The sequence below is a fragment of the Numenius arquata genome, chromosome 2, assembly GCF_964106895.1.
Source record: "Numenius arquata chromosome 2, bNumArq3.hap1.1, whole genome shotgun sequence".
Lineage (NCBI taxonomy): Eukaryota > Metazoa > Chordata > Aves > Charadriiformes > Scolopacidae > Numenius > Numenius arquata.
The window spans coordinates 65,462,317-65,476,558 of NC_133577.1; the positions used below are offsets into that span (position 1 = coordinate 65,462,317).

Sequence of the window (14,242 nt, forward strand, 5' to 3'; positions counted from 1 at the left end):
ACATGGGTTTTTTTATTTTGCCTAAAAACTCAAACTAAACGAAAACCTCAAAACTAAAAACTGTTTGGGAAGAGAGGAAAACAAAACGATATGCTGAATATTCCCATACAATATAACAACAAAGATTACAGGGATTGCCAACGACTTGACTCATTTCTCCTATTTTTCTTACCCAATCCCACTTGTTGTCCTTCCAGGACTGTAGGGAAGCAATTACTTGCTTCAGAGGTTATTTCTATAATTCAAGCAAACTGACCTGACTTTCAACAAAGTAATTTCTGGTCAACTCCAGAAAATAGTCTGAAGTTAGACTTTGCCTTACCTACACCCCGCAAAGCTACACTGTTATTTTAAAAACAATAAAAGAATGACTTGCATGTGCACAGTGGCCATATGAGCACATCTAACCTTTGAGATTTCCCTCCTTGTATTTTGAACTATGTTGACGATGTCTGGATGGGATTTACAAGGGCTCAAAGCTACTATTGTTCACACTACATTAAATCTACAATATATGCAATGAGATAACATAATATTTTCACTCGGAACTTCTATTAACCCACAACTTGACTGTATTTAATGAAATATGTAGTGCTCACCGAGTTGATTTATATGGATCACTATTTACAGTGCATGTTTATAAAAGAGGAAAAAGCACCCTAAGGAACTCACGGTTCTTTTGACTTTAACAGAAAGCAAAAAGTCCCTGATTTGGTTTAGCTCAGTAACACCCCTGGAAGCCCCAAAATCTTATAGCTGGATTAGGGATGGCGACAGGAATCACTGATGCGGCTGAAACAGCTAGCATAGGAAATATACTATTGCTACCAATCCGAGCCAAAACACTGCTACATATTTTAAAACAAAAATCACGGTGGTATTTGTGTTTGTTCAGTATGCAAGTATACAGAAACAATAAAAAAGGCATGCTGAAGACCCGGAAATCTGTTTCTGTCAGTGTTGTTCTAGAAATAAGTGGAGTGGAGAATTCATACACATATGGGAAAATCACACAGATTTTCTTGAGCAGATAAACCTTTACTTCTGACAGAACTTTGGAAAGTATTTAATTACACAAAGCATATGTTAGGGTATAGTAAAAGAACAGTGTTTTGTTCTGGAAAAGGCATGCAGAATTGGCTAGCAGAAGGCAGTATATTGGTGCACTCCAAGCTATCTTACAAGCAATACGTTTTACACGTTAGTCAAAATACAACCGTCCCTCTTTCCATTTCTCTTCCAGTTTAACGTCAGGTTAGCTGAGCAATTACTTCTAGAAAAAAAGGATAATTCTTGTTATTCTTTTAGATAAGATGATATGTTTGCAGGTTATGGCAAAACAAAACTTTTCCCCAAGCAACACCCTTTGGGCAGCAAAGAACACGGGGCACTAATGACTTCCAAGAAATTATCTTGTGCTGCACCTGCTCTCCAAGTGTGCTTGCAATAAGGAACTAGCAAACTGAGAAAAGACAAGAAAGGTATTCATTCACTACTGCTAAGATTGTGTAAGCCTAAAAAAAGTATGCATTTTAGTACTCTGTGTATGTATGCCAAGATCTCTACTGATGAAATCTCTCATGGCAATTTCTGTAAGAATGCTGTAATCTATTAATAGAAAAGAAAACCATAACAAAACCTATGCATTCTTAACACTGAGGTTATATGCTATGTTTTTCACATTCTCACTTGAAAGAGTTCTAATTTCCTTTCACCATCTAGAAATCTACGTTCCAAGAACTACCAAAGGGATCACTTACGCTAAACACAGTCCCCGGAAAACATATCCAGAAAAAAAAAAAAAAACAAAAAAATCTCCCATGGAAAGGCATGGAAACAAGAGTACAGTGTAGCTAAATTCTCAAGAAGTTAATGACTGGACCTCCTTTTCCCAGCTCCTCCCTACAACATTAATAGTCTTAGCAATGACTGAGTGGAACAAACCCCTTTAACACCACCTGGTGTACTTTTCAGCAGTTGGTCTTGCTTCCAGGCCTGTCATGGCTCATTAAGATAGTACAGTACTTTCTCTCTACACGACTGTTCTTGGGGACCATAGAATTCAAGATAAAATGAGATACGGAGGTTTTATCACAAGACAGAACGGGACTGTGACATATTGTGCCAAGATTTTAGTATCTGAAAAAGCCACAGAAGAAAAAGTTTTTCAAGGAAAGGGAAGACTAAAAACAAACCAGTTACAAAAGATAAACATAACTTCCCAATACTTAAAGAAGCAGCATAAACCACAACAACCTAATTCTGTGTGTGCTCATATGGGGCACCTTATTTACATAGGCTTTGCTAAAGGTCCCACTTCTTTGCTTTGCAGTTTATCTTTCTGTGAAACTTTGAGATTGGAGTTTAAGAGGTCTCTCACCTATGTGACTCATTTGCCCGACCAGTTTTGTACTGCTGCCCACAAACAGCTAGGGCTTTTCTGCTTATTTCCATGATTCAGGACATCTAGTATCAGTTACACTGAAAACAAAGCTGGAGGCTGTCTTTAATGCTGCCATGACACTGAGCGTCTCAGAGGGCTCGAAGGCTCATCAACAACACAGGAGCACAGAAAGGATAACAGGCTTCATTCCTTAATTGCCAAGGGAAAAAAAGTGCAAGAGATTATGTTTTCTCTAAAGCTTTCACCTGAATTAAAATACAATAGCAGAATCAGAATATTTGAAGCTAACCAAGACCTACAATTGCATTTACTAGAAGTCTAATTTTCATTACAGTGAGGACAACTGTGGAGTAAAAAAAATATAAATTTCTGGCCTTTCAATAAACTTTAGCCTTAGAAGACACACAATATATCTACACATTGTATTTCAGTTTTTCTTTTGGATTCTGTGTGGTTCACTCGGAGATTAGCAGCAGTTCCAAGGTCAGTTTATTTCCAATTATTTAAACGTGACATCTGTACTATCCAGTAATTAGAAATCGATAATTTTTCACATTTCAGACTACTGCAACTGAACTTTTTACAACTTAAATGTCAAAATCTAAGGGTGTGACCATATATAATTAAAATAAACGTATATAATTATATAACTTAGACTTGAAAATTAAATAGGACAAACCAGTGGTAATAGGATATTGTTGCATTCATTTTAACTACGTGCCCTGAAAAAGAGATTTTAAAGAAATAAAACCTAAGCTTATAGAAGAAAAAAAAATGACTGATGCAGATGCACTTGTTCAGCTTTGGCCCAGACAGGATATCCTATGGACGTGGAGTGCCCCCTGTGGGATTTTAGCTTATTTAATTTCACACGAAGTAATTATAGGAGGTGCTCTGGTACCATCCCTGCAATCACATGATGGTCTGATATATCAAGCAGCCCACAGACCTTACAGTCCAGTTCAATATGATGAAGAGTTTGTGTTGGGCCCAGAAAGCCACACCTTGCAGATGCAAGGTTAATATATTATTGCTTTGTAGCACTGACAACAAATGCAAAATGACTGCAAACTACAGAGACAACTGTTTATGCAAGTAGAACATACACGTACTTCTACAACTAGGAATCACTTCTCCTTTGGAGAACTGTTGTTAAACTATAGACATAAACCACAATTTCTCTAATGACAAAAAAAAATTTCTTTAATTTCTAAGACAACAATTTCTGATGAGCTGACAAGTTATCATTGGATAGACACTGGTACTATTTTTTTTAACTGGTTCTGTGCACCATGGGTACAGAGAACCTGAAATATTTTTGTTTTGTTAAACTGTTTGCTGCATTTGAAATGACTTCACACCTCATTTTGGATCAACTGAAATTACTTTTCTGGCCAATAAACCGTGCCAATTAATCACTTTCTTTTGGACTACTTTCAATTTCAATCTTATACCTCCAGACAATAATGCTTTACTGCTGAGAGGATGAACTTTTGAGAAGACAAACAAGTTCAGCTTCCACTGACTTCATTTTCAGTTGTGAGTGTTCGTGTGTATTGTGTGTTTGTATTTTTCTTATCTGATAGCCAGAAAATGAACACATGGACTTATCAACCATCTACCAAGTATTTTTAAGTGACCTGCATATCACGCAGGAAAACTGTAACAGAGATAAGGATGAACAGTCTTCCTGCATAGCACTGCCTAGGTTGACATCTTATTTTTAATAGTAGTCCTCATGTTGCTCTCAGCAGGCTTTCCAACTCTGAGATTAATAAGAAAGGAATACAATAAACAGCTTCATTAAGCTACACAGGCCTGGTTCATCTCTGATCGCTCTATACTCTGTATCAAACGAAAGACTATCTGTGGGATGTATTCATGTAATTAGAGACTATTGTGATAAATATTCAAAAGACCACTCATGTAAAGTCACATAAGAAATCAAAAGACATTTTTTGATGGCTTGATTTTGAAACATAAATTACGTTCTATTTTAACAATTCCTTCATCTGTAATATCCTTGATTATTTTTGAAGAAAAAAGACGATAATAAATTATTCTTGGACAAGCAATAATCTTTCTGTTACGTGCCAGCAGGATGAAGGATTCAACTCCGAAGCGCCAACTCTGTTATGTAAGTCTGCATCCCTTGAATTATAGGGCTAGCAGCAATTGCAATTAGCAAGAGAAGGCATAATTCAGGAAAGGGCTGTTGGACATTTTTCCAGGTCTGAAAGAACAGATTGAGAAATGCTCCAACTGGGACTTTTCAACCCCGAAGCAGATGACTAGGAAGAATCTTCTGGTCCTTCTGACCATAACAAAAGGCCTGCCTAGTCAAAAAAAAAAATTAAAGAAAAAAAATCTCTTCTCTACATGCAGACACAGTGTCTGTTCTCCTTCCCTATAAGTGCAGTGTCCACTGCTACAGTTTTGGCAATTGCATGAGCTCGGCTCCAGATTAGACTGTTTGTGCTCGGTTATTTTCACACACTGCCAAAATTTGCTGACAACACCAGAAGAAAAAAAAGGAAAGGAAAACTGGTGATTTTCAACAGTTTATAACTCAGCTCAGCCTAAGCAGGTTTTTATGGGACAAAGAACAGAGATTTCTCTGTAGACAGCACTTTATTCCTGCCTAATTTAAAAGATTTGCTGTGAATGATGGAAACATTAGAACTTCTTAAAGAAAACATAACAAAACAAAAATCCTAGCAGTTCACTAGTACTTTTTTACAGTAGATCATGTTTAGTGATATAAATAGAGAGACCATTATCTACCTCTCCAATAATTATTTACAACGAAGTTGGAGGTTTTTTTAAGAAAATGAAAATATTAGACTTAAAGGAAGAGGGCTTCAAAATACATAGTATTTCTTTAAGGAGTGAAATTTCTTCCTTGGAATAATTCACACTTGTGCTATTCTAGTGCCATGGTATTCCCTAAGGAGTGTGACATGATCTTCTCAGGGTTACAGAGTCAGTAGTAAATACAAGTTCTACTCTAAGAAACAGTATTTTAAATACGTATTTTCACTAACATAACATCTAACAACTTCCTATTACAACGCAGAGGTAGCTTTCTGGAGTCCTCTTGTTGCTTTAACACTTTCTTTCAGTCCAGATCTAGAATCTCCTAAGGTAGCATTTCCTAAGCTATTTTTCTTGTATGCTCCTCTGCCCCAATAGCTGACTGCAGGGCCCAGGCTGTTAAACCTCTATCAAATTTAATCAGTGCTGCTTTTGAGCATCTCAAACTTTTCCCAGTGAAGCGTGCCCTAAACCTTGGGAAACAATACTGCTTTACTGTATCTTTGAATGGATTCTGTACAACAGCTATTGTTTTCCATGAAGGATACCAAAACCAGCCAATTGCCTCACAAAAATTGACCACTCATTCAATTACATTTATTTTTGAGTTGAAATATTAGGAAACATTTTAACAACATTAGAAACTTTTTGCAAAACTAGAAAACAGATGACAAGAGTGCTTTTCATAAAGGGCATAGGCTGGGAAAGTAAGGCAACAAAGAATATACTGGAGTTTCTGTATATAAATATAAGATATTTAATTGACTGGGAGTCCTCAGTAGAGACTTGTTTGCAACAGAGCCTCATGGAGAGGGTGAGTTTTTGAAGTTTGGATGCTTTTGGCAGCTTTATAGAACTTTAAGACAGACCAGATATGACTAAAACATGCTCAGCTAGTTAACTATAGAAACGTAATGTTTTTTCCATCTTTCTCTTCATGTGCTGACAGCATTACCATTCTCTCCAGTGTTCTTCCTTCTGAGGTACAATGGATCTACCAGTTTATGCAGTTCCTGATACTACATTTCAGTACAACAACTTTCCAACAATAACTTACTCAGCTAAGAGAGATCATCATTTAAAAGAAGGGAGTAGTTATATTAAAGGCTCTAAAGCTACACAATTCCAAATACATTTCAGGATATACTGTACACTACGTGTATATTTTAATGAGAAGGTTTGGCAGAGCAGTTTGGCAGAAGAAAGTACTGCCAAGTGATTGGATATGGGATATATCTCCAGTTGCTTTGGATTCCCACGTCACCTTAAGAACTATTCTTCCCATCCCCCAGTACACCAGCTCTCAAGGCAGTCAAATTTATAGCTCAATAAAACTTTTTATTAAAAATAAAAAGTGTGGCTTTTAAGTACTGCAGTCTTCCAACATCCTTATGCCAGGTCTAGATCAGACTGTTGTAGCTGAATATGAAGCTGGGGAGGCTTGGCCCACTTTATACAGCACTCCTAAGTTAGAATTTCAAGATCTAAGCCACCTCTCTTTCCATTTTGTAACAGCTGTTTTTCTATCCTTTCATTAAAAAAAAAAAAAAAAAAAAAAGAAAAGGAAAGAGGCTAATGTAGAAAAGTTAAATAAATAAATAATGGCTCACGAAACCACAGTGGAGGAACCACTGCTGGTCCTGCCAATAAAAATGTTCCTTCTCTTCAGGGCTGGCTAAACAACTGAAAGTGTTTCTAATGAACTGCTGGCAGCACTATCCATCATTGCACTAAATGGATTCATGTCTCCCTAAACTGAGGATAAATAGTTATCTATAATGCCTGGCCAGAAATTAGGAAGTATTTAAGCCTTAGAGGTCTAATTCCTCACTTTTCCCCACCTCCTCAAAGCTTGGTTTTATTCAGACCTCCTTATGTAAAGATGACAAGAGAAGTCTGACTGATAAAGAACTTCAAACTTTGTTCCAGTGCTAATGAATCACCTGTATGAGTTTGAAAAAAATGTTAGACCAGACATGGGCAGTCTGATTTTAGCATTACAACTACCTGACATTATGTTTATCTCTTCCCTCTTTCCCTTTTTGTCATTTGTTACAATGACTTGTGCCTTACCTTCAAGTAGATTATAGGCTACTCAAAGCAAGATGGCACATTCATAAGACACGCAAAATAATTAAGTTCAAATCATAGCTTAGGATCTTTGAAGATGCTACCATGCAAATAACAGTAGTCTACTGCAAACAATCCGAAGGAAGAAAAGGTTTTGAGCTCTAACAAAAGTGTGAAAGTAATGCAGTCAAAAGTCACTTCTGAAGGCTTGACTGATTAGATAGCTAGCTGCTATACATAGAGACGTATTCATACAGTGTTTGTCTTTAGAACACCAGAGTTTAGAGGAGAATTCAGAGACACCAATAAAACATGCCTACAAATAATGACACGGAACACTTACTTCATCTCCAGGACTTCCTCCAAATGTTTCCTTCTTTCAGCTCGTAGGTTGGTCAAATGGGTTTCCTTCTCAGCCAGAGACTGTTGTGTAGAAGACAATTTTGCTTTCATTGACTCCAGCTCCTGCTTAACCTTCTCCATGGCCATCATTAGCTCTTCGACCTAAAGCATTTTTGGGGAAAACAGGAGGAGAGAAAAATAGTGTGATGTGATCAACTGGAACTTACTAAATGCCACAACTAAATTGGAGCAGAAAGGTTACCAGTGAATGTGCACTGCATAACAGTTCTCCAGACAGGAAGCATCATCTAGTGCTGCAGACGGTACATCTACCCTTAACTGGAGCAACAATACAGTCTGTGAATTTACAAAGTCTGGTCACCGGAACATTGTCATTACAATACCAAATTCCAAATCTTCAACTCTTCAGTATTGCTATTTTAGAAAATGTACCACAAGGATAAAAAGATGGCCTGTATGTATTAAAATCAGCCCCCAAAAATGCTAGGTATTAAATGAAATACATCACTAATACACCAAAACTATAAAAAACTTAATGATGCCTAAAGAAAAACTACATGAGCACTTTAAGAACGAAGGTAATGTTTCCAAAGGAGGGAGAGGACTGGGTTCCCAAGAATATGTGAGTAAGGCTACTTCCCTCAAAATATCTGTTGAACAATGCTTATAGGCATGTTTTGTGATTTAGCAACATAAAAGACATTCAAAGAGTTGCTGATGGCAGACAGGCACAACAGAACAATGCTCATATCTTCGGCAAATGGGAAAGATTCAGAATTAACACGACTGTAAATTCTAGCACAGATATTACGCAGATAAGTATAGTCATACTTTAGTCACTTGAATCATATTCTGTCTCAGATAGAATTTATCACTAATTAACATGCAAATCTACAATAAATGCTCAAGTATAGCTACATGTATCATACAAAAGCCTCTGGATATTCTTTTAATAATTTTATAATTATGTTTTCTGGCACACATTGCTTTCACTGACTTCTTCCGTATAGATTTTCTCTATCACAACCGAGTGTTCATAAACAATTTTATAATCTTCTTCAAATGGGAGAAACTCAGATGCTACTATTGCACATAATCAAGCATTTGTACAAATTTAGTATGGCAATACAGCACTCCACTGCATTTATATCCCTGCGTAAAAATCAACTTGTATTTCATCCTGGAAGTGAATTACTGAAATTATATTAGGGTCAGTTTCTACTTACGGGTTTGTGCACATCACTCGCTATATGGATGCTGAAGGATGGATGGTACGGAATATACCATCCATCGCTTTAATAAATGCTGTACTCCTAGAGGCAAAGCTAATGACTCAGGGAAAACACAGATAACAAGGTTGCTTTTCATCCTCAATCAGTGATAGAGCAAGAACCACTGCAATTCAGAATTAGCAGATTTATAAAAATCTAGCATAGGCATTGTGTAGTGCATACTGCAGAATGCCTATCTAGTTCCACTCAAATGCAGTTGACAAACATTCTTCTTATGCCCAGCAAATTAAGAAAAAATTAAAATATGTAATTATCAAAAACTACTCAAAAGGTACAGCCTAGTCATCTAGTAGTCAAAAGACTGAAGGAGAATTTCAGTGACACATAGTCCTAACTGGCTAGTATGCGTATAATAATCAAACTTTTCCTTGTCTTATTACTGTTTAGCGTGCAAAAAAAGATCAGAAATTCTGTCAGTTTTTAAAACAAAGAGAAAACTCCAAAAAATGAAATAGAGGAATATGTCAGAAGAGAGTGCAAAGAAAAACTGCAGAAACAATGACTAGCAGAAATACTACTAGGGTGGAAACTGATACCTAGAAAGAGAAAAAAGGCAACATGCTGGGGAAGTGAAGGTGTACTAGCACATCAGCTTCTACTTCCTTTGGGTTGATCAGAATTACTTATGTAAATACTTTCCTTTAAACTGAGAAGAAAAGAGGCACACCAACTACAAAACCCTCTGCTTATAACAGAAAACAACCCCTAATAAACAAGCCCCTGGCCAACTGCAACAATCAAAAGGGCTTGTGTCAATCTGTCAGTTGGCAAAATAAAGCAATCTTTGAAGCTTTACATCTTTTCTGTAATCAGGTTTGAAAGATTTCTGACATCCTTCATTCCATTCCCAGTCAAGATTCGCGATGCTAACACAGAAAGGATGGTTTGTTTGATGCAGATCTGTAGTGCCACAACTCCGGGCTGTTAAGAAGACACAAGGAGGCTTGAGGTTGATATCTAGGTCAAGCCTCCTAGCACTAGGTGGCAAGATCTAATTCTGCAGAGTACTTTGTAGTAGGGGTTATTGCAGGTACTTAAGCTTTTTCTCATTGCTCCACTTGGTAATTCCTCTAATTCTAAGGCTATATTTTGAATTTTTGCAGGTTAACAGAAAATTGATCTAATCATGTATTAGGAATGGCTGGAATGCAAGTGGCTTTTAAACTGTGCCAACAACTTAGTTGTAACTGCCATTACCTTCCACCCTCTCCAGCAAGTAGCATTTGTCATGCGATTTACTAAAGACAAAATTCACCAAAATAGTGATGACTGTATTCACAATAAAGACTTCGTTGTTCAGACTCATCAAGTTATAGATATTCCATGGGAGCATTTCAATTAAACTTCTACTAAACAAAACATTTTATTTGGCAGCTTAGGAATCTTAGTGCAGACCTGCCTGTACATGTTCCAGTAAGCAGTCCTGTGAGAAATGATACAGGAATACTCACTGGAAGCAAACTGCTTGCAAAGCACATCTAATTTAGCCTATACAAAAAACTTCAAATCTACCCTTGATTTTTTTTTTTTTCCCCTGAGAGCAGCTAATTACATAACAAAGAAAAAATATTTTCCAAGAACCAGAGTTCTTGGCACGCTGAATCATTTTCAGAGACATGTTTTTGACATTTTCAATTTAACTGTAGGTAAGCTTGTGCCCTGTCAGTTATAACTAGAAAGTTTCCATTTCAGAAGGCGTAAAGAGTGTACTCTTGCTCCCCTTTTCTTTCTGTTGAAAGGATAGTGTGTAAAGCAAAGTATATCTTTGCCTATCTATGACTCACCTGTGATTCAGTTCTCTGTAGAGAAGCCTGGAAGGCCTTCAGGTATTCTGAGCAGAGAACTTAAAAAAAAATTAAAAATAGTTTCTGTTTAAGCCCTAAGTGACCTGCCCAGGTGACAACTTATCTTTAAGTAAGAACATGAAGTTGAATGAAGTTTCCATTAGAGGAGAGAGCTCCTGGGAGACTGAACAAACTATGTGAAAGAGGGCAAACTATGTAAATACGATCAGTAAGGGAATCACAGTAACAGAAAAGAGAAACATCAACATAGAACAGATTTTTTTACATAGTATTACATCTCCTTAATAAAGCATGAAAGCAAGGTGGAGAGAAAAGGCTTATCTACCATGCCAATGGCAGCCTGTAAAACAGAAGAAATTATGTAATGCCAAAAAAACCCAAGTCCTTTTCAGGACACTGTCTACCATTTGAACCTCCCCTGTTCATACAAACTCTACCTTTAGGTTCCTCTCATGCAACGGTCATAATCAGAAAACGGGTTGTTGCATAGACACACAGGAACCACATTACCTCCAAGTATGTAGTGTTTCCGGTAAGCTTTTCTGGGCTTTGGCTAATGTGAAGCCAGGGACTTCCAAAGAGCTTTGTCAAGTTCCCCAAAAGTCTTACTAACAGACAGTAAAAATTGAGAAAGGGACTGGATATGCAAAATATTAATGAGTTTGTGAACTCCTCCAACCTCTGCACTAGCTTCTGGAAAGTTTACTGATGATCAGGATAGGCAAGCTCCAATTCCCACCTGTTATGAGAGAACTAATGTACTACTAAAAATTTCTGAGATACAATAGATATTTTTTGCCAGGGAGAAGGCTACATCAACTTATGCAGGTGGTATTGGTTGCCTCTTAAAGTCAGAGGCCACAGGCTCCAATATCTAAGGTCAATCTAGACAGACAATCTAACTAAAGCAGCCTCAGGATCTCCAAATGCTTTAGTGTGTTCAAATTACAATGCAGTGGGGCTGCTACCTTTTTCTGCCCATTGTGAACATCTTCCTCAGTGATGAAGGATCACCTGAAGAGAACTTTTCGACTGCACAGAGAATTGAAAAAGGGCTCCCATAGCCCTCTCAGAAAGATAGCTCTGGAGCTTAATTTTCTGCTTACACCTTGTCAGAGAAGTAGAGCCCTTTGGGGCCATCATCCAAGGAACAAATGCATCATGAATGCTAGTAACATGATGCAATTCACTACAGCCGTACTGAGGAAATATAAAGAGGCAATGGACAAAGTCATCAATATGGCAAAGAAAGGAGCAAAATGCACTTGAAAAAGCACTTGCAGGGGCAGAGGATCTATTTGGAAATGGTGACCCATGCAACCCACCTTTATATGCTATGTGCTTATAAAGAAAGAGGAAAAAGCTAAAGAATGCCCTTCACAGCCGCTACAATGGAAAATTTTCCAGTCTGAAGTGATGGGAGATGAATGCATCCACAGTTCAAATGTATATGACTGGCTTAAATAATATTTATTAAGGATAGCAAATCACTGGTACACTATATAAAAATGTTTAAAGTTAATGTTAGATAAGGCTTTTCCTCACCTTTAGATTAACAATCTTTGCAGAAGAGACTGCATTTCTCTGTTATTCATTTTTTCATAGAATCATAGAATGGTTTGGGTTGGAAGGGACTTTTAAACATCATCTAGTCCAACCCTCCTGCAATAGGCAGAGACGTCTTTCACTCAACCAGGTTGCTCAAAGCCCCACCCAACCTGACGTTGAACACTTCCAGGGATGGGGCATCCACAACTTCCTTGGGCAACGTGTTCCAGTGTCTTACTACTGTCATTGCAAAAAATTTCTTCCTTTGCAGTTAAATCTACCCTCTTTCAATTTAAAACCATTGCCCCTTGTCTTGTCACTAAACGTGCTGGTTAAAAGTCTCTCTCCATCTTTCTTATAAGCTCCCTTTATACACTGAAAGGTTGCAATAACATCTCCACAGAGCCTTCTCTTCTCCAGGATGAACAACCCCAACTCTCTCAGCCTTTCTTCAAAGGAGAGGTGCTCCAGCCCTCTGATCATCTTCATGGCCCTCCTCTGGACCTAACAGGTCCATGTCTTTCTTGTGCTGGAGTACTGGGAGAGTACTGGAGAGCTGGGCAGAGTACTCCAGGTCACACAATTGGCTTTATGGGCTGCGAGCACATATTGCCAGCTCATGTCCCAATTTTTCATCCACCAGTATCCCCAAGTTTTCTCTGCAGGACTGCTCTCAGTCTATTCATCCCCCAATCCATTACTGGTACTGGGAACTGCCTTGAACCAGGTGCAGGACCTTGCACTTGGTCTTATTGAACTTCATGAGGTTTTTCACTGATTCAGCTAAAGATTCAGTCATCCAGATGGTCCAAGGTATCTGTTAGTCTTCCCCATTCTTTTTTTTCTTTTGATCAAGCACAAAAGACTGCACATCACTCCATAATTAAAGCGTTTCAAAGGGCACAACAAAGGGACTTGATTATTGCACTAAGAATCCTACTCCTAAACTGAAGATACAGTACTTTAGATGCAGCAATACATGGGAAACTTATAGTTAAATATTTAATTACATGCCTGAAAACAGACATGCTTTTATGTTTCTGATTTAAGGAAAGAAATTGTTTTCCTTTCAATATATACACAGTGGGCTACGGGATAGCTGCTTGCATTCATTATTGTGTCTCAAAAGTTCCAGGCTGAATACAAAATTATGGAATTTTAGAGAATAAAGATACAAATACCAACATGAACAATTATTTTTCCATGCGCATTGTATAAATCAGTCACTAGAAATCTTATTTTCAAAACTACCTCAGCAGGCTAACTTGTATATTTAAAATTATTTGCTTTCTGAGCATAGACCTTTCTTGTATAAACAAGAAATTAGCACTACAAGACAAAATGTACTAGAAATCTGTACTTTTGCCCAGAATGAATTAGGCCAGCAAAACAGAAAGTCTTGCAATTATAAGTCAGTAGTGAGAACACTACAAGGACTGAAAAAAAATAATTAACATTTCTCATAAAGTGCAACTCTCAGAGGACTCTCCTTTTTTTACAGCTCTTGAGTTTTTAAACTATTTTTCATTTCCCTGTGTACATTACTGACATGATGAAGGGACTGCAAATTTCTGCATTATCTTTTACTTACTGGAACTGATCAGACTGCAGGACAGAAGGAGGGGAAAAAAAAAAGACATGAAAAGAAAGACAAAGACAAGAGTTCTGGCTCCATGCAAACTTGTTTGGATCCCAGAAAATTTTCCCAGAACAGATGTTAAGACATGGAAAAAGCACGGGCCAGACTTGAGACTTAAGTATGTAATTTAACTGCCTCAAGTAACATATTACAGGGAGAAAGCACTGAGTCTGACATAACGTGGATTGCCAGCAGGACCAGATGTTTTGCTTAAATCACAAGCTAATAAACCTTTACACAAAATAAGAGGAAAATGAATTATGGTTTCATCATAGCCCCATTTTCGTTAAAGCAGTAGGGTGGCTTT

At 37.5% G+C, this 14,242-nt stretch overlaps 1 protein-coding gene across 1 annotated transcript in view; it reads right to left on the reverse strand.

The window, feature by feature from the left end:
• ERC1 (ELKS/RAB6-interacting/CAST family member 1) overlaps window positions 1-14,242 on the reverse strand; it is a 300,150-nt gene that overhangs the window by 92,018 nt on the left and 193,890 nt on the right. The window contains exon 15 of the mRNA XM_074168034.1: window positions 7,632-7,792. Coding sequence (XP_074024135.1) covers window positions 7,632-7,792 — 161 coding nt within the window. The remainder of the gene's footprint in view (window positions 1-7,631; window positions 7,793-14,242) is intronic.